We start from the raw sequence: 20,350 nt of genomic DNA, 5'->3' as shown, positions 1-20,350 counted from the left end.
GCATAGTCTGAGGGCCTCAGGATGAGTATCCCCAGGTGGAAATGGAGAAAAAGAGAAAAATTAGCGTACCTGCTGTTCATAGTGTTTATAAACATGATGACGAAACCTGTGTGGAAACCCACTAAGTGACACACTGAGTGTATGCTTTACTAAACAGACAAGTCTTTAATCTAGTTTTGAACTGTGAGAGTGTGTCTGAGCCCCGGACATTATCAGGAAGGCTATTCCAGAGTTTAGGAGCCATAACTGAGAAGGCTCGACCTCCTTTATTCGACTTTGCTATTCAAGGTACTACCAGAAGCCCTGAATTTTAAGATTGGATTGTAGTGAGACAGAAGGTTGGTTAGATAAACAGAAGCTTGATTATTTAAAACTTTATTTGTAAGAAGCAATATTTTAAATTCAATAAGAAACTTAAGAGGCAGCCAGTGTAAGGAGGATAAAATTGGGGTGATATGATCCTATTTTATTTTCTAGACCTGGTAAGAACTCTGGCAGTTGCATTTTGTACTATCTGAAGTTTGTTAATAGAGGATGCTGGGCAGCCAGCAAACAGTGCGTTACAGTAGTCCAGCCTAAAAGTCATAAAAGCATGGACTAGCTTTAATGCATCTGAGATGGATAGCATACTTCGTAATGTAGTGATATTTCTCAGATGAAAGAAGGCAGTTTTTGTACACATGTAAAAAGGATGTGCTTTCAAAGGTATGTGGGCTGATGTAGGAGTAACCTAAAATGGTCTCTTGAATATTCTTAGGTACTGGTCAACTGATCACTGTGGAGCTGCTTTCAGTATCAGGTGGAGAGGATCAGCCTGAATTTGCAGAATTGTGTGACATCACAGCTGACCATTATGTCAGATTTAACACAACCAATCCACACTCTACCCTGCAGAAGACACTGGTTGTCAAAAACAACACGTGAGTTCCCACACACATTTGTGCAACATAAAATAAATCTTAAAAATACTTTTGTAGATTATTCAATTATACATTTTACAAAAAAAAAAAAACTATTTTAGCCTTTTTACTGCAAATTTCACTATTAAATCAGCATTAGCATGACCAATATATTTCTCAGAGTGGACATATTATTAATTAGGGGTGTCCTGATGAGGTCTTTTTGCCCAGTCAGAGTCTGAGTCATTTGATTTTGAGCATCTACCGTTACTAAAACCCGATCAGATACTTAAAAAAATAATAAAGAAGAGTGAAGAAACAGATCCAGGATGTTCCCTATTTTTTATCTAATTTACCTTATTTTAATATTAAACAACTCTGTTAACAAGCTAAGCACTTCTGTGAGGTAGCTTGATCAAGCAAGTAAGAAAAAACATAAATTCTTCACTTTTGGACTTTAGTGCAACAGTAAATATAAAAAAAATCATGTATATAAAGAAAGAGCACCTCAACTTAAAATATAAGCGATTTTCGCTTCAAACTGCTTCTGTGTTCTACTTTGTCTACATTTAACCAATAGAGTCTCTGCGACTAAGTGATGTCATGCCGCACGCATTGCTGTTTCTGCGGGAAGTCAAGAAAGAGGTTTAAATCTGTGCCTCCGCATAACTATACATGGGCTAAAAATAATGAGAATATTTGAGTCCTGATCGAGAGGTAACGTCCGATTCCGATCGAGTCTGAAACCGTGTGATCAGGCCCGATTTCTGATCACGTGATTGGATCTGGACATCCTTGTTATTAATATTCACAGTATGTTAGTTATTTGTATTGTGCATATGCATCGCTTAATGATCCTGCAGCATAATAGCTTTCTCTGTCAAAAAATTAGTAACAAAATATCAGGTCAGCAAATATTGATACTTTTGGACATCTTTTCGATGCCAGTGGACCTCTTTCTTGCATTAGAGGACATCTTTTGGATGTCTTTCAGATGTTTTTGGACATGCAAAACTTTTTGATCATCAATGAATGTCTTTCGGATTTCAGTGGACGTCTTTTGAACATCAGGGGATGGCTTTCAGATGTCAGTGTATGTCTTGTAGACATCTTTGAGGCTCCAGTGGATGTCTTTGGGATGTCAGTGGATAACATTTGACAACTTTCAGACATCAATAAATGTTGCTAAGTCTCAAGTCTTTTGGATTTTGTTTGGATCTTAGTTAATTTTTTTCATCAGTGGATATCTTTCGGACATCAGTAGACCATTTTGGACATCTTTCAGGTGTCTTGGATACCTTTCAGATGCCTTTCACACATAAGTGAACTTTCAGATGTCATTTGACATATTTTGGACTGCTTTCAGGTGCCAGTGGACCTCCTTTAAACTTCTTTCAGACATTACAAGCATATGTAATGAATTTCTCAGTATTCATCTTACGAAAAAGAAGTTTGTTCAAGTTTTCTTCAAATTATACTATGAAAATTTTGACTTTCTATATTTTAGGACAGGGTCACCCTATTAAAATGTTACTTGTTGTTTCTTTTACAATTATTTGTTGAATTGTGAACACCACGTTTATTAATTATCATTACTTTACTTCTCCATACCGTAGACATTTGGAGCTTCCATATCACTGGCAGATCATGAAGCCCAGTCTTCAATGCTTGTTGCCCGGAGAGACTCCTGACCCTTCCAGCATTCAGCATCTTCTTGATACAGACAGTGCATTCAGCATCAGTCCTGTTATAGGAATCCTGAACCCTGCACAGGAACACGAGTTCCTGCTCACCTATGCTCCCAAAGATGTATGAGCACTCATAAATGTAAACATACGAGCACATCCCTGCAATCCTCTGAACATTTACTTTATGTCTCTTTCAGATAAAAGATTACCACAGTGTCTGCCACTTGGTGATTATGGATGTTCCCAGTCCACCTAAAGTCTGTGACGATGGGTAAAATGAACTCAACTTGTTGCTTGATGTTTGAATTTAAAGCAACACTCCTCTTTTTTTTGGAAATGGACTAATTTTACATGTCCCCTAGAGTCATTTTTTAATCCGTTCAGCTGATCTCTGAGTTTGGAGGGTGTCTTATAGTTTAGCACTGATCATTAAATCAGATTAGACCATTAGCCTCTGGCTCAAATTACTAAAGAGTTTAGATATTTTGCCTATTTAAAGCTTGACTCCTATGTAATTACATTGTGTACTAAGACTGGCCGAAAATGATGGTCAAATCTGAATCAATGCTCTATGCTAGGCTAAAAGTGTTCCTGCCAAACCTGAAGATCGACTAAAATCTTGTAAAACTCAACTGTTTAACTCTTGGGAAGCTGTAAAATTTGCCTATTTTCAAAATTAGTGGAGTGTTCCTTTGAAGTAAATGCATAAGAACATGGCATGTGTAACAATCTATGTGGTGTTTTGCAGGACATGTCCTGATACTGCACTCCATGCAAACAATGTGACCATTTTAGAGGTTGAAGTGAAAGGTTCTACTGAGCCATACAAGATCCTTCTTGAGCCGTATGCTGTTTTAATACCAGGAGAGACCTATATACACAACACAATTTGCAAGAGATTCAAGGTGAGTCCTATAAAAATGACTTTTGATTTTTGTCATGGAAACTCTAACATGTTTTGTGTGTGTTTTCTTAGATGTGGAATCACAGCAAATCAGTCATTCACTTTGAATGGGAACGTGTTATTGACAGTCATGTAATTGAAGTGGAGCCCTCATCTGGAGTAATAGGTCAGAGCATTGCAGTGTACAGGGAAAAGAATTTAATAAACAAGTTTTCACTACTGTCGATATATTTGGGGTCAGTAAGGTTTCTTCAAATTCTCAATATTTACAATTTTTTTTTTACTTTAAACTATTGCTGAAAGAAGAAAATTTTGAACAACATAGTAGCCATTGACATGAGTAAAAGTTGACAGAAGTTTTATTTATGGGTGAACAATCCTTTTGGCAATTTAATACTTTTATACATTTTTGATTATAAAATATTGATTAAAATTTTTAAAAAGGACATTTATATTGTTAACAAATGTTTTTGTCTACAGAAATGAATGAGTGTTTTGACATGGAGTTGTATCTGACTGGAAGGAGTCCGGGTCATTTTACCTCTACCCTGCAGTGTCACATTCTGCACCATCCTAAAACTATAGGACTTGCCATTGAGGCCACATTTAAGGTGTGTGAACTCCTTTCCTAATTAATTATGCATGCTTCATGGGACATCACAACATTATTTTGTGTGTTTAATATGACGTCTTAGGGTCCACATTGCTCATTGAATGTACCCAGTCTGGATTTTGGTTTGCTGCAAATGGGAAATGAGAGAATTTTGACTATTGAAGTCACCAACAACAGCCTGCTAGATGCCCACTGGAGCCTGGAGGTGCTGTCCCAAACCCAGAAGCTCATCGATGGACAGGTAAGACACCCTATTTATGCATCTTAAAAATCAAGTGTTGGGTTTTAACACAGCTAGCTTAGTTTAAAATGGCTAGCATTAATATAGAAAACTAATTATTGTGTCTTTTTTTCTAATTTCAGAATTAATAATTATACTGCATTTTTAAAAACCTATTAAAGAACAGAAATAAATATTCAATTGTGATATAGTTATTAATAAGAATAACTTATTAGGTAAAAAATATTAAATATTATGTAAAAGATATCATATTTTTATCTATATTTCTCTGTAAAGTAATAATTTAAACATATAATAATCTAAAATATTAATGATTAATGTACAATATTATACTTTAGCATATTATGTCAGAATATTTTTTTTCGTTTTATACTCTTACAAAAAAATGTTACTGTATGTTTCATTATTTGTATTTAATTGTGCGTCAAGGTGCATATAAATCCAAATAAAGGTGTTCTGGCTGCACTAGAGAGCTGCAGTGTGGATGTGGCCTTCAGAGCCATGCATTGCCAAGTATTTGAGTCAGTTTTACAACTTTCTGTGCTGAACGGCACCGGTTGGTAAGCATATTAATCATATAAATTGTCAAATTGTGGAAATGTCTGTAATTGTTACTTATGGCAAGCCAGTCATTATCACTGTCTTCTGTGTTTATGTTCAGTCACGTCTCCATCCATGCCGTTGTTCAGTCTCCTCAAGTGTGCTTGCTGAACTGTGAGTTGCTGTTTGCTGATCTGTATGTTGGGGTTTCACAGACGGGCAGTGTCACTCTGTTTAACCAAACACTACTGCCAGCTCACTTCACCTGGGGCAGGGTGAGACACTGACAAAGACCTTTTATGTTTAAGGAAAATTATTACTTCTTCTGTACAATATGTTTAAAATGATTTACAGTTGCTTTTGATAAAGTTTTAAATTAGTATATACATGTCCACATGCTGCGGACAAAGTGTGAAAACTGCAGACATTTTAAGAGAGACTGCTGGCTAACATTACAAAGTGCGAAATATGCAGATGTCCTCCTAGTGACTGCCGGCAAACAGTATGTGGGCGTACTCTTAGTGACTGTGGCGAATATTACAAAACAAACTAAATGCAGACATCTCATATTGACCAACAAGGAATATTATGCAGATGTCCTTCGACTGACTTATTAGACTGTAATACGTCTGTTCACTGTACTAAACACTGTACCAGCCGTGTAATAAGTGGCATAATGTACATCCAGCCAGTTGCTATAAAACCCTTCAGCCTTGTTGTGCTTTATTCTGTGATAAAAACCACCTGGATGTGCATTATCCCTAACATATTACATCTTTAAAAAACAATAAATTTAATAAAATAAACATAATGGTTCTATAAATAATAATATAAGCATTTTATTAGTATTTTTCATGCTTTTGTCTCTGAATTTTGTAGATTTGAAGATGGTAAATATTGCACACTCCAAGGTTATAATACCTGTCACTCTAAAGGTTTCATTTTTTCTCCCAGCTTCAAGGTTCACAAGCTCATCTCTGCTCCGCAGTCTTCAGTCCCTCTGCAGGATCTCTGGGGCCCAATGCAAAAACTGAAGTCTCTGTGTCATTCACAGCTCACACTGTTGTGCGTACTGCTACTGCCATGATGTTTGTAATGATATTCAAGCTCCAGTACAATATATTTGAGCTCAGGCATATGACAGATTCAAAATCTTATGTTGCCATAGATGTTGAAGCTTTTCATGATAAGGACATAAGGTGTAAAAAAAAAATACTTTAACAGGTATAATAAAGAAAAGAACTAAAAATGTTTTTGCACATGTAGGTGTTCAGTGCTTACAAATGAATAAAATAAAGTAAATTGCAAAGGAATATAACAATTGGTAATGCTACTATTAGGTCTCATTAGTAAATGTTTATTAATGCAACAATTAACAAAGTTAAGTTAATAACAACAGAAATAGCAACATTTGATAGTGAAGTGAGGTTAACGATAGTAAATTATGGGGTTTATGCACAGATAGTGTTTCTTCCCCTACCCAAAAAAAAAAAAAAACTGCTGGTGAATGGTTAATGTGATTAATTTTCAATTTTATACGTTTGCTTTAACAGCATCTATGTTGTAATGTAATTAAAATACAATCGTTTAAATAGACTTAGGCATTTATTTAGTTGTTCAAGCATAAAATGTTAAGCGTTTACATGCACATGCTATCTAGATCAGCAGGCTAGCACAGAAATTCCATTGAAAATACTGGAGTAAAACTTTTCTATTTTAAAGACATGGCGTGGAAAATTTGAATTTAATGCGGTGCTTCTTGTTCATTCTGAGACCCACTTTATATCATATATCTATCAGGAAGTGAAGATCATTGATTTTTAAAGAAAACATACAATAAATACATCGATTTTGTAAGGACATACAGTTTACCGGAATTGTAGGTTACAGAAAATTAAATGTCCTTCTGCACATAGACTTTTAATTTTAGTCAGCCAGCCAGCCTCTGTGAATTGTCATCCCATATAAAATCACCAAATTTAAGATCTGATTTCTTTAAAAAAAAAAAAAAAAACAGCGATCTTCACTGCCTGGCTGAGGTACGATATAAAGTGGGTATCAGACCAAACAAGAAGCAGTGCAATAAATTATATTTTTTGGCACCATGTCTTTAAAATATGCTAGTTTAATTTTCATTGGAATTTCTGTGTTAGTTTGCAGCTAATGATGGGTATACATTGGTTTTTCGTCTCTTTTTCCACTTTAACAGCCAAATGGATGCTTAAGTCAATTCAACTGATTATACTGTACATGAATTACATTACAACATCATTGCTGTAAAAGGAACCTTATGAAATTGAAAATAGTCACAAACCTTTCACCGGAAGTTCATCATTGACTGAAAAGCACTAGCTGTGCATATAACCCATTGGCTAACTATAAATAAAGTTAGTTATGTTAGCAATTCGGGCCTTGTTGTGACATTTTAATTAATAAAGGGTCTATAAAGATTTAGAACATTTTTAATCAATACCTCAGGCATATCATAGGCCAGATTCACATATATAAATATATTCATGTTCATAGCTTATTAGGTCTTCAAGCATTTGCTGCTGTTATTAACACCTGTGTCAATACGACTGTATAAAATACATTCTAAAATTGTCTTAAAAGGATTTCTGAAAGTTTAAACAATAAATAATTGAATAATTTGTCATGTTCTGTATTTTGAAGTGCCTTTGAATATAAAGCATGTTTGTCATCACAATTTATTGTATTATTAAATGTATAATTTTAGGAGGATTTGACTGAAGTGAATGGAGTTTGTGAGGTAAAAGGAATGGAGAATCCACTTGTGCTGGGAATTTTTTCTAAAGCCAAACCTCTCAGAGTTTCCTACTCACTGCTTTGTAATGGGTAAGTCAACATTTCTTTTTTGGTTAGACATTTTATTAAAAACTTTTTTTTGCTGTAACCTCATTGTGTACTTCATTGTTCTATATGTAGTATTAATTCAGGTGATGGCGATCACCAACCAATCCTGCTGGACTTCACTGAGCATGAGCCAGCCGTCATTGGGAAATCTGTCAAACGGCAGTTACTGATAACTAACAACACTGCTATTACTGCTCCATTCACTGTCGACACTGAGTACTTCACTGGAGACTGTCCTTCACAATCAGAAGGAAACTCTGAAAGGTCGGTACATTGATTGATTCTGCTCAATTCTTTTTTTCAAACTTGAAGGCTCGTATGGTTTTTTATGTTTACTTAAGGTTTTATTGTAATACTGTGAAATATTACAAGATTAAACCGTTGTTTTTTATTATTTTAATATATTTTAAAATGTCATTTATTGCTGTGATGCAATTTTTTTCTCCCATTTTCAGTGTCACTTTATTATTAAAAGAACACTCCACAATTTGTTTGGAAATAGGCACAACTTCCTCAGAATTAAACTATTGAGTTTTAACATTTTTGAATCCATTCAGCTGGTCTAGGTCTGGCGGTGGCACTTTCAGCTTAGCTTAGTTTAGCTTAGCTTAGCTTAAACCAAATAAAATTTATCATTTTTGAAAAATGTATCATTTTTGATAAATTTCCAATTTAAAGCTTGACTCTTCTGTAGTTGCATCGTGTGCTAAGACTGACTGAAAATGAAAAGTGCTATATTCTTGGTTGATGTGGCTAGAAGCTATACTTTCATTCTAGCTTAATATTTAAGAAACTTTGCCTCTGTACTATAGCTGCAGCAGGTGCAATGATATTAAGCAGCATTTTTACCTAGAAAAGTCAAACTTTAAATAGGAAGATAACCTAATCTTTTTTTGGAAATTTGAGCAAGAAGCTAATGGTCTAATCCGATTCAATGATTCATGCTAAGCTAAGCCAAAAGTGCTTCTGTCAGACCCGGCGATCGGCTGATTGGATTAAAAAATGTTACATTTCAACAGATATTATCTTTAACTTAATAATTGGTCATTAATATTGACTTATTAATTATTTATCAACTTAACTAAGGGACTTGTAAAATGAGCCTTTTTCCAAAAACATTCAGTGTTACATAATTAATAATTAAAGAATATTAAAAAATATATAATTTAAAATATAATATAAAAATAAATATTTAAAAATCATTTGATATGCTAATTTGGTGTTCAATAGTTGTTTAATAAGATGTTTTTCCTGACTCTATGGCATTTTCTTTTAGAAGCAGTGCACCTTTCCACTCCATCCAGGCCAAAAAAATACAGCAAAAGGCATATGATGGTTCGTGCAACCCATTCTTTTGTGTTCTTCAGTATCACAGAAAGTGACACCAAAGTCAGAAATCCATTTACCTTCTTTATATTCTTTTTATACTTTTAGAGTTTGTAAGCCGTCTGCTTTCCCATGGAAGAGGTGCAACATTTTATGTAGAACCAAAAAGTGGGATGCTTGGCCCATTCGAGAGTCAAACCATCAACATCACTACTTTCACAAATATGTGGGGGGATTATCAGGACAACCTCATATGCAAAGTATGTCACATTAAATTTAATTATTAAATTCTAATGATTACATCATAAAAGTTTAGCCTTTCTCAAATCAGACTGTCAATTCTGGTCATTTTCTTACTTTTTTCAGGTTGGAGATCTAAATCCAACTCACATTCATATGAAGATGTCTGTGAGGGGCTGTCCAGTTTACTTTCAGATGATTGGACCACAGCCTGACAATCAGAATCAGGGTCCAGTTATTAGGTCAATGTTTTTAAAGGTTTTTAAAGGCTTTTAAAGGTTCATTCGCAAGATTTACCATTACACTTTTCCCCATTCAAAACTATATTTGAGTTTATTTAATTTTAGTCATGAAGGCTGCTTCAGTGTATGTGGATTCCAATTGGCCTCCAAAATGAGATGCCGATTCAAAGTGCAGATACCGAGTTACAAAATCCACAAATTTACAAATGTAAACATTAGCTGACTTATCATGTACACAATATTGGACTGCAATATCAATATCAGTCCTATTATTGTCCCTTAAAAGGATTTTGTTCATTGATTGACAGATTTGGAAGCCATGTTTCTGGAGGAGACACTGTGTCACGCTCTTTACGACTCATTAACACCAGTCCATATGGTGAGTCTTTCACAACATTAAGTTTACAAATTTATCTCACATTCACTCTCTGGCTACTTTATCAGATACACCTTGATAGTATTGATTTAGACCCCCTTTTGCCTTCAGAACTGCTCTATTTCTTTGTGACATTAATTTAATTAGGTGCTGGAAACCTTACTCACAGATTTTGCCCATACTGACAAAAGCATCCCCCAGTTCCATGATGTGAATCTCCCATTCCACCAAATCCTAAAGGTGCTCTTTTGGATTGAGATCTGGTGAATGGAAAGGTAATCGGAGTGTAATGAACTCAATGTCATGCTTAATAAAAACAATCTGAGATGACTGAACTTTGTGGCATGGAGTGTTATCTCACTGGAAGTAACCATCACAAAATGGGCGCATCACAAAGAAAAAAAGACATGGTCAGCAATAACGTAAATTGAAATTATGTTCAGTTGGCACCAAATTGTGCTAAGAAAACATCATTACATCACCACCAGTCTGAACTGCTGATGAAAGGCAGGCCGGATCCATGTTGTCATGATTTTTACATCAAGTTCTGACCAAATCATTTAAATGTCACAGCAGAGATGGAGACTCAGGTAACTTCTTTCAGCTCTGTTGACCAGTTTTGGTGAGCTGTGTCAATTTTGGCCTCAGTTTGTTGTTTTTAGCTGTCTGGAGTGTTGTGAGTATGGCCCTTTTCTGCTGTAGCTCATCTTCTTCAAGAGTTGTGAGTCTGACCATTTTCCTCTGACCTCTAGAATCAAAAATGCATCTAGACTTACAGAACTGCTCCTCACTGAATATTTTTTTATCTTTTCCAGACCACTATCTCTAAAGCTATTAGACCAACAGTTCAGATCAACCCATCACTTAAATCATCTTTCTTCTCTATTCTGATGCTTAGCTTGAACTTGATACTCTTGACTGCATCTTGCCTAAATCCATGGCGTTACTGCTACAGTATGTGATTGGCTGGTTAGATATTTGATAGCAGTTAAACTGGTGTATCTAATAAAGTTGTCAGTGAGTGTATATTTTCTTATGGGATTGTTAAGTTCTATTTCAAAGGCACATAAATCATGCTATTTTTCAAAACCTCTCAGATATCCGTATGGACTGGGTGACCTACAACCTGGAGGCTGGAGACGGCAAGCTGATAGATCTGCTGCTTGCATGTGGTGAACCTTTCCCTCTGAAGGATGCAGATGGCAATGAGGTTGTTGGAGGACTGGACTCATCTGTCATGTTCCCGTCCACATGGGATGACAGTCACACCCCCAGCAGAGAAGGAACAAGCTCAACTTTTATGACCCAATCTGTGAGTACTCTTATGCTGTGTTCACACTTGGGTTAGGTTTTATTTGTTCTTTTGATCTGGACCAAAACAGAAAATGTTACATTTAGTGTTGTTTTGCTTTGCATATTCACTGCCATTTTTAAAGGAACATTCTATGATTTTTATTTTTTTTTGGACATGGGTTCATTTTAATAGGAACTGGCTCATCAACTTCTCTAGAGTTAAACAGTTGCGTTTTACTTTTTTTATTTTTTGTAACCATTCATCTAATCTTTGGGTCTGGCAGGAGTACAATTTAGCTTAGCATAAATCATTGAAGCAAATTAAACCATTAGCATCTCACTTAAAAAAAATCTAAAACGTTTTGACAATTTTGCCATTTAGAGTATATTTATGTTTATAGTATAGTTCCTAGCCTTCCTATCTTATATTATAAATGAAATACTGTAGTAATGTTTCATTTCCAGTCAATCTTATTACATGATGTAAGTACAGGATAGTCAAGCTTTAAACAGAAAAACTCTTTTTTTTTTTTTTTTTTAAATTGAGATAGATGCTAATGGTCTAATCTGATTCAATGTTTTATGCTAAGCTAAGCTAAGCTAAGCTAAAAGTGTTCCTATTCCACCTGGAGACCATCTGAATGGATTAAAAAATGACTCACATTCTGTGCTGTTTATGGTCATATCTTGTGACATAAGTTTTGTTTCATTTAGATATTGTTGAGCTGTGTTGCAAATTCAAATTTCGTTTAAACTGCACCAAAAACATTTGTAAGTGGACCTATGTTCTCTGGTTTTCAGTCTGTTAGATAGCAATTTTCACACTTAAATTTATATACGGTACTTAAATGAACCACACTAACAGAACAATTGCACCAAAGTTTATTGCTCAAATGTGAATTACGACATACTTTTTCTAATTTATGGTAAAAATATGGTATACTTTTTCTTATTTACAATGAAAAACTTACAGCATAGACACCAGCATTACTGTAAATATATACAGCAGTTATTGTGATTTGTAAACTTTTATGTAAAAAATTAAGAGCAGAACACTGCACAGAACATTTTGATTTAAAACTGGATTATAATTACTTTACATTTTACAATATTGTATAAAAAGCACTTTATAAAATAACTTAATATAGGTGTTTTTAGTTGAGATAGAAAATCCTCTGAAATATTAATTAAAGAATTCTTTTGCATAAAATCTATTTTATAGAAAATGTGTAAAATAACCAATAAACACTTCAGAAAGCAAACTACATGTACTGTAAATAAAACAATAAATCCACATTATTTAAAAAAATATTAAAACAATCTCAATTATTAAAAAGTGTTTAAAAAACATAAAAATAGATTGTTTTGTTTCATCATCACTAGTCTAACCAACAGTGTATTTCAGGTCACATACTGAAGCTTCTTTTTTGTTGTTTTGCAGGATGATTTTGTAGAGAATGGTGAAGAATGTGATGGAGAAGATGGCAGTGGGGCTTCTGAGTCTCTAGCTCCAGTGAAGAAGCTGTTTTCTGTGTTTTTGAAGCCTCATGAAGGGACTCTTTCTGACTACCCATACTGCATCACTCCACAGCAGACTGTAGGCTTTAGGGATCAAAACATAAATTAATGTAGAATTTAAACCATAGTTAATTAAAACATATCAAATGTGCTTTGATACAGGTAGTTCCAGCAGGGGGCAGTAGCACCATTCATTTGTCTTTCACTCCCCTGATTCTGTCATGTTCAACCAATCAAAGATGTTTGGGTTACGCTCTTGGTTTCATGAGCTTAGACTCTAAGGTATGCTTCAAATCACTTAATACAGTCCTAGCTACGTTTGCAATCTATAACTAAAATTGATAATCCCAATTCATATATTTTACAGAACAGATAATATCTTTATTTTTATGTATTTTGTAGCTTGCGTTAGTGACTCCAGGCAAGGTGGAGAGAGTCCGGGGCTATGAACTTCAACCTTTGAGGCTGGACATGCAGGCTAATGTAAAACCTGCCATGTGAGCTAATTGAAGTGTTTAATACGTATCATAAATATATTTACAGCAACAGTTTACAGCAACAGTTTATCACTATTTGGCAATATTTGAAATATACAGTTGAAGTCAGAATTTTTAGCCCCCCTGAATTATTACCTCCCTGTTTATCTTTTCCCCCAATTTCTGAGAAGATTTGAGAAGATTTTATTTAGAACTTATTTCTAAATATAAAAGTTTAAATAACTCATCTTTCATATCTAATTTATTTTATCTTTGCCATGATGACAGTAAATGATATTTTACTGGATATTTTTTGACACTTCTATACAGCTTAAAGTGGCATTTAAAGGCTTAACTGGGTTAATTACGCTAACTATGCAGGTCAGGGCAATTAGGCAAGTTATTGTATAATGATGGTTTCTCTTGTAGACTATCGAGAAGAAAAAAAAATAGCTTAAAGGAGATAATAATTTTGTCATAAAAATGGTTTTTAAAAAATTAAAAACTGCTTTTATTCTAGTCGAAATACAACAAATAAGACTTTATTCAGAAGAAAAAACATTATCAGACATACTGTGAAAATTTCCTTGCTCTGTTAAATATCATTTGGGAAATATTTAAAAAAGAAAAAAAAAATCAAGTAATTCTGCTAGTAATTCTGATTTCAACTGTATATATGTATATTTTGGACCTGTTTTCTAATCAAATAATGCACATGCTTTTTTATAGCTGATAATAAATACGTATGGTAGTTACCAGCCATGAAATTAAATGTAGATTATTTTATCAGAATATAGGCAGAATAAATTAAATGTATTATTATTGAATGAAAAAAATTATTTAAGTAAAGTTATTAATATTGTTGTATTCATATATAATTATTTCTTTGCTCTCAAACATTAGAGCTTTTATTTTGACTCAAGGCCTTCAAAACATAAAGGCATTCGTAAACCATAAAAGCATCATATTGTACCGTACCATAAAAAAAGCATGTCAAGCCACCATAGTAATGCTTTAGAGATTTCATATTTATATAATTACAATGGCTTTTTTGATTTGTTGATCATCACCCAGTTTAACATTTTCAGCCATTGTTAGAATTACCATAAATAGTTACGGGCCAATTATCCCTGATTTTTATTTCTCACATTTCCACCTGGTGAGTGTTAATTTTAGACCTTGCACACAAGTAAATAAACACATTTCATAAACACAATCGTGAAGCTGTTGTGTGTGTGTGTGTGTGTAGTTTGTCAGTGCAGATGGCAGAGGATACAGAAGTGCTGGAATTCAGCGCAGCTGCCAGCGACACACTAGACGGAGCATCACAAACACAGGTGCTGTTCAGACAAACAATGTGTCCAAAAGGAAAGTCTAGCTACTTAATTATGACACACTGCCTGTTTGTCTGTTGAAGGAATCCAGGATAACTCGCACATTCCGGCTAAAGAACGACACAGACATGGCCTTGAGTTTCAAACTGAGCACAAATCCACCATTTTCAGTGCTGCTGCCCCGACAGAGCCTTAAACTGATCAGCAGCTCGCCTGCTTATAGACACACACAAGGTCTGTCCGGACCAGGAGATGAGATGAGATTATTTCTGTTACAGCCCAAAAACATCATTCAGGTCTGTGCACTCATATTATACTTGGACACTCAATAAGGCAAGACACTGCATGCAAAACATTGTTTTAATGCAGCACCTATTTATTCATAAAGTGTTTATTTAGTCTAACTTATTCTCCATGTACAAGCAAGTGCATTTATTGGATTGTTTTTGGCTCAAAACGTCCACTGTCATTCACTTCCATTGATTTTTAGACATTAAAAACAGCTTGTTATGCTGCTTGATGTTGTAAACTGATGTTTTCTCATTATATTATTCTACCTTTTATGTGTAGTCATGAACATACTTGTCTTCATTAATCTAATTGTACACTCCATCAAGGGCACTTGGATGTGCTGATCAGCTGCCTTTGGCTGCCCCCCCTCCCCCCAACCCTCACTTTCATCTGTGATCCCCCACCCCACTGACAGCTCTTTACTTTCATCTGCTTGTCAGAGGGCCCGTGGCGGCCGGTAGCGCCCCTGGTGGTGGCCCCCAAACTCTGGAATAATTTGCCTCTCTCAATGTTAGGCAGGCAACAACATCTGTTTTTAAATCTAGGGCTCTATTTTGATGGTCCATGCGGAGAGCGCAAAACGCAGGGCGCAAACGCTTTCAGGGCGTGTCAGAACGCATTTTTGCTAATTTACGGACGGGAAAATGCGCTTTGCGCCAAGGCGCATGGGGTAAAAGGGTTGAGTTTATTTTCGAGTTATAGATGTGTTTTGAGAATAAACCAATTAGAGTCTCATCTCCCATTCCCTTTAAGACCCAGCTGTGTCGCGCCAAGAGCGCATTCGCTATTTACAGGACACAAAGTAAGTCTAAGTGGAAAAAATTAGCATTTCACAAGCAAACAGTTCACAGTTAACAGTTTTTTAACAGAAAACAGTTAAACAGAGCAACTACTGCGTGAGAATGAGAGATAATGGATAACTTTCACATTCACTCTTGGATAGGGAAACCTTTACGCACAGACATCAATTAGTTTATAAATAAATAATTTTGTTTGTTAAGCGCAAAGATTTGTTTCAAAACTATTTCTAAATTCAGTTCTAATTTCTAGCAAACGAATAAATGAACAATAATGACCAAGTGTGGTCAAAATACTGAGTTATTTCCAAATACACCTGCCATGCCCCATATGGTCTTAAACCTGACAGGTGGTCAAATCTAAGCTTGTTTTTAATAAAACAAATATAAATATGGATATAATAAATAATACTGCTAATAATAATAACATTATACAAAAGCAAATTGTTATGAATGAACTGAAAAAGCCTCCTGAGATGAAGAAGACATAAAAGCAGTGATTTTTCATATTTATGTAGGCTAGAAAATAATATGTTTTGTAATATTTTAATCCTTTATATTTATATTCTATATCTATTCTTATTTTATCCTATATATATCCTTAATATTTAAATTTTTTCATATGTAAAGATATTTGCCTATTGCTCTCTTGTGCGTATTAAGCAGTGCGTAAGCGAGGCGCAACTCTGCGCCGGAGTTTAGACCGGGTTAGTTTTGGTCTAATGAAAAATCTATTATAGTTTCTCAAAATAGCATCGCGCCAGCGGTCCGCCTCAGAATGCCTTCCTTTTTAGACCAGAACGCCTATGGGCGCACAAATGAGCGCTAATGCATTTGCTATTTAAACAGCGTAGCACAACGCCTCAAAACGACTCTTGCGCCAAGCTGAAACTACTAAAAGACTATTGCGCCTCGTCTTGCGCCACACTGCGCCAGGTGTATGATAGGGCCCCTAGTCTCAAACCCATTTTTACTCTTTGGCTTTTAATACCATATGAGAGTCATGTGTCTGCTGTATATATCCTTTGTTTTAGATAGGGTATGTGTGTACCTTACTTTGGTAAGCACTTGTTGTTTTTAAAAAGCGCTTTATAAATAAACATTGACTTGATTTGACTTGACTTTTAGAGCAAGACATTTGACCGTTTATGCCATTTATTATTATTCTTAGTCATTTCTTCCATAGGCAACTAAATTGGCAAAAGTGAGAGCACTTTCGCATTGCAGAATAAGAAAACCAGCAACATTTTTTTTAATCAAAATTGATTTTTGCAATAAATCTCCATATCAGCAGCACTTACATCAAACGTCTGTTTTATTAATTAATATATACATACAGTACATAGACATTTTCATGTGTATGTGTATATTCTGAAGGCTTTTACAGAGGAATATGTTTTGTACATAATTAGCCTAATTAACTGCAACATTTTCAACAACTAAAAAAATCAGTATTTTCTTAAAGATGGAACGATAAAAATACAGTCCTAAAATCCCCTCTGTAAAAACCCTTTACTCTAATATATATCAACAAAATAAGAAGTAGAAAGAAACAAGAATCTTGAAGCAGACTTCATCCAGTTTTCTTATTTTTTGTTCTAGAAAGTCATGCTAGTGCATATTTAACTAAACAATGTCTCATTTGCATATTTAAACAATAAATTAGTGTATAATGTATAATGATAATTATTCATTCATTCATGTTGCTTCGGTTTAGACCCTTTATTCATTAGTGGTCACCACAGCGGAATGAACCGCCAACTTATCCAGCATATGTTTTACACAGCGGATGCCTTTCCAGCCGCAACCAAGTACTGGGAAACATCCATACACTCTCATTCACACACATACACTTCGGCCAGTTTAGTTTATTCAATTCACCTGTACCGCATGTCTATGGACTGTAGGGGAAACCGGAGCACCTGGAGGAAACCCACGTGAATGTGGGGAGAACATGCAAACTCCACACAGAAATGCCAATTGACCCAGCGACCTTCTTGCTGTGAGGCGACAGTGCTAACCACTGAGCCACCGTGTTTCCTGTGATAATTATAATAATTATTTTTTTAATTATATTTTTTTCGAAGGTTAAGGTGGCTTTCCACAATTCCGCTTCACTCCTGGCCTGTGTAAATGGAGCATGTGAGGAGTCGGACAGTCAGCTCTCTGCTTCCCTTCTTTGCAGTGATGATGGAGGAAAAACTCTACAGTTTCAGGAGAACTTGACCATTCAGTACAGCAATAACAGCATACAGGTGCCTTTATTTTTCTCAAGTCTCGGAACAAAAAGCACTTTTTGAGGATCACAAAGTAGGCTTTAATCACAGCTGCAATTTCAAGACAATTTTCAACAGAAAACGTGTAATAATCAAATGTTTTGGTATTTTTTATTTTAAAAAGTGAGAGAAAGGAATACTGTAATTTGCCAAATGAGTCTAAATTAATCACAATAGATTTCTATTTAAAATAAATGTTCATTAGAAAAAACTATCACGTTTTTTGAGCAGAAATAAATTCCACTTTAAAGGGATAGTTCACCCAAAATTTTTTTTTTTTCACTATTCACTCATACTGAAGTAGTTTATAATCCTATGAGTTTCTTAATTTTGTTGAACAACAAAAGAAAATATTTTTTAAGAAAGTTGGAAACCTGTAACCATTGACTTCCATAGTATTTGTTTTTTCTACTATGGATATCAATGGTTACAGGTTTCAGTTTTCTTCAAAATATTAAAATAAAGAAACGCATTAAGGTTTTGAACCACCTGAGGGAGAGTAAACAGTAAGTAAGTACATTTTAAATCTTGGGTGAACTATCCCTTATTAAAATGGATAATGTATTTTGAATAAAAATATATATTTTTTGCTGTATTTTTATCTCTAAAGACACTTTAGACTGCCAAAGTTTTAAACTATTCACAGTCATTAACAGTTAGCAACAAGGTTTTCTAAAGTCAAATTCATCCATGTTTTAAACACTGTGGTCTGTTTGCACTATTTCAGACAGTCTCTCTTTACGCTCGTCTGGCATTACCTACACTACACCTGTCCAGTGCCACTGTGGATTTTGGCACCTGTTATGTTGGACAAACAACTGTCAAAGAGATTTATCTTCACAACAGAGGTGGCTCCTGTAGCTACTGGACCACACTCACAGGTATAACGCTTCGGCAATCATTTCAGCAACAGATTAAAAGATATTAAATGGTCAGTTTGCCAAAGATGAAAGCACAAATTTCTTGTTTCAGTCGAGATATTTAACAGCCTTTTATAGCTACAATTGCAGTGGTCAGTAGATGTTAATCAGTGGTCCAAAAGAAGTCCAATAAAATGCATTCATCTATTATTTTTATCCACCTATAAGTTCTCTTTTAGAGAATCCATATTTAAAACTTTATAAACCGTTTTGTGTAACTTCTGACGATTACATGGTGTCATCATCGCCGTCTGTTCAGGTACATTTTTTAGCTGGACTGAACTTTGTTTTTCTCTGTCTTAAGTGTAAAGTGCATGTGCAGTTCAAACAAAAGCAGAAGCACAATCAGGGTTCCTGCAGGGTTCTTTAAGGCATTTTAAGACCCTTTAAGACCATAAGGACTGAAATTTTGACTTTTACAGAGCTAAACACTAAGGATTTTTACTAATGGCCTAGTTACTTCTATAAATATTTTTTCTATTAATAAAAGATCTTGTAAAGGGATGCATTGCTTTAGTTTTCTTTCTTTCTGTAGTTTTCTTTACTTAAGTATAAAAGATTTTTGAGAAGTATATTGGTATTGGGATTCAGCCTGATTGGGTAGCTTTAATTGTACATAGACAAATTGAGACACGTTTAAAATGATTTAAGACCTACAAGACAATATTTCAGTGAATTTAGGCTTTTTAAGGCCTAAATTTTAGATTTTGAAATGTAAGACTTGACTTTTTAATATCCCTCAGATACCCTGACAATGAAGAAAGAAAAACAAAATGCAGCCCTTTTTGTCCAGCTGGTAGTGCAAATGCACTAAACAAATGCACCTCAAAATAGATGAAGATGACATAGGGCGATCGACAGAAATTACACACAATGCTTTATAAAGTGTATTGATATTTTTCTTGCAAAACCCCATAGATTCTCTTGCACACTGAAGCAGTTTGAGTCTGTCCACTTTTGACAAATTCGGCTGTTTGCATCTGGTATTAAGATAATCTACAGTAACTACAGGTGTAAACTGTGTCTGAAATGTTTTGATCTTGTTCACTTTAGCCCTGTTTACACGTGATTTAAATATGCATTTTCATCAGCCTAATCACAATTGGAAAAAACTTATTACAGGTGTAAATAAAGTCTGTTTTGAGCATGTCCACACTGAAAATAATGTAGCAACAGCGATACTGGCATTTGCATGGATCAATGGCAAATTGCATTTTGAAGCCGTTTGATCTTTTCAGTTACACCGATTACTTTAGTCTCTGTTTGAGCTTGTGTTTTTGTTTTGTGTGTAGATGGCAATGAAGTGTTCAGGGTAAGTCCGGATTCTGGTTTACTGAAACCTCTTGGAGATCCAGCGTCCTGTAGACAGCTGCTGCAGATCAGCTTCACTCCGAGGTACAGTCTGTTTTAACAGTCAATTTTTTGATAATATTTTGATATAACAGCAATGGAGCAGATATTACCTCCAATGCTGGTCAAGTAAAGTATTTGGCCGAACAGTT

At 34.9% G+C, this 20,350-nt stretch overlaps 1 protein-coding gene across 13 annotated transcripts in view; it reads left to right on the top strand.

The window, feature by feature from the left end:
- The window catches only part of dlec1 (DLEC1 cilia and flagella associated protein), a 36,691-nt gene that overhangs the window by 15,137 nt on the left and 1,204 nt on the right, over positions 1–20,350 (top strand). For 4 of the 13 annotated variants that reach the window (XM_017353955.3, XM_678134.8, XM_073940639.1 and 1 more), the window contains exons 13-37: positions 758–920; positions 2,516–2,708; positions 2,785–2,858; positions 3,336–3,492; positions 3,564–3,657; positions 3,972–4,102; positions 4,187–4,345; positions 4,775–4,905; positions 5,007–5,160; positions 5,840–5,950; positions 7,623–7,741; positions 7,832–8,023; positions 9,036–9,094; positions 9,194–9,345; positions 9,452–9,567; positions 9,876–9,946; positions 11,041–11,255; positions 12,678–12,833; positions 12,917–13,036; positions 13,157–13,251; positions 14,480–14,567; positions 14,648–14,860; positions 17,740–17,907; positions 18,656–18,809; positions 20,141–20,243. In XM_017353955.3, coding sequence (XP_017209444.1) covers positions 758–920; positions 2,516–2,708; positions 2,785–2,858; positions 3,336–3,492; positions 3,564–3,657; positions 3,972–4,102; positions 4,187–4,345; positions 4,775–4,905; positions 5,007–5,160; positions 5,840–5,950; positions 7,623–7,741; positions 7,832–8,023; positions 9,036–9,094; positions 9,194–9,345; positions 9,452–9,567; positions 9,876–9,946; positions 11,041–11,255; positions 12,678–12,833; positions 12,917–13,036; positions 13,157–13,251; positions 14,480–14,567; positions 14,648–14,860; positions 17,740–17,907; positions 18,656–18,809; positions 20,141–20,243 — 3,388 coding nt within the window. Of the gene's footprint in view, positions 1–757; positions 921–2,515; positions 2,709–2,784; positions 2,859–3,335; positions 3,493–3,563; positions 3,658–3,971; positions 4,103–4,186; positions 4,346–4,774; positions 4,906–5,006; positions 5,161–5,839; positions 5,951–7,622; positions 7,742–7,831; positions 8,024–9,035; positions 9,095–9,193; positions 9,346–9,451; positions 9,776–9,853; positions 9,947–10,090; positions 10,337–10,758; positions 10,913–11,040; positions 11,256–12,677; positions 12,834–12,916; positions 13,037–13,156; positions 13,252–14,479; positions 14,568–14,647; positions 14,861–17,739; positions 17,908–18,655; positions 18,810–20,140; positions 20,244–20,350 lie in introns of those variants that run through there. The other 9 variants (XM_073940637.1, XM_017353956.3, XM_073940640.1 and 6 more) reach the window with 5 other exon arrangements.

The sequence above is a fragment of the Danio rerio genome, chromosome 24, assembly GCF_049306965.1.
Source record: "Danio rerio strain Tuebingen ecotype United States chromosome 24, GRCz12tu, whole genome shotgun sequence".
Classification (NCBI taxonomy): Eukaryota; Metazoa; Chordata; class Actinopteri; order Cypriniformes; family Danionidae; genus Danio; species Danio rerio.
The sequence above is the reverse complement of the archived record's forward strand: the minus strand, read 5'-3'. Positions and strand labels throughout refer to the sequence as shown.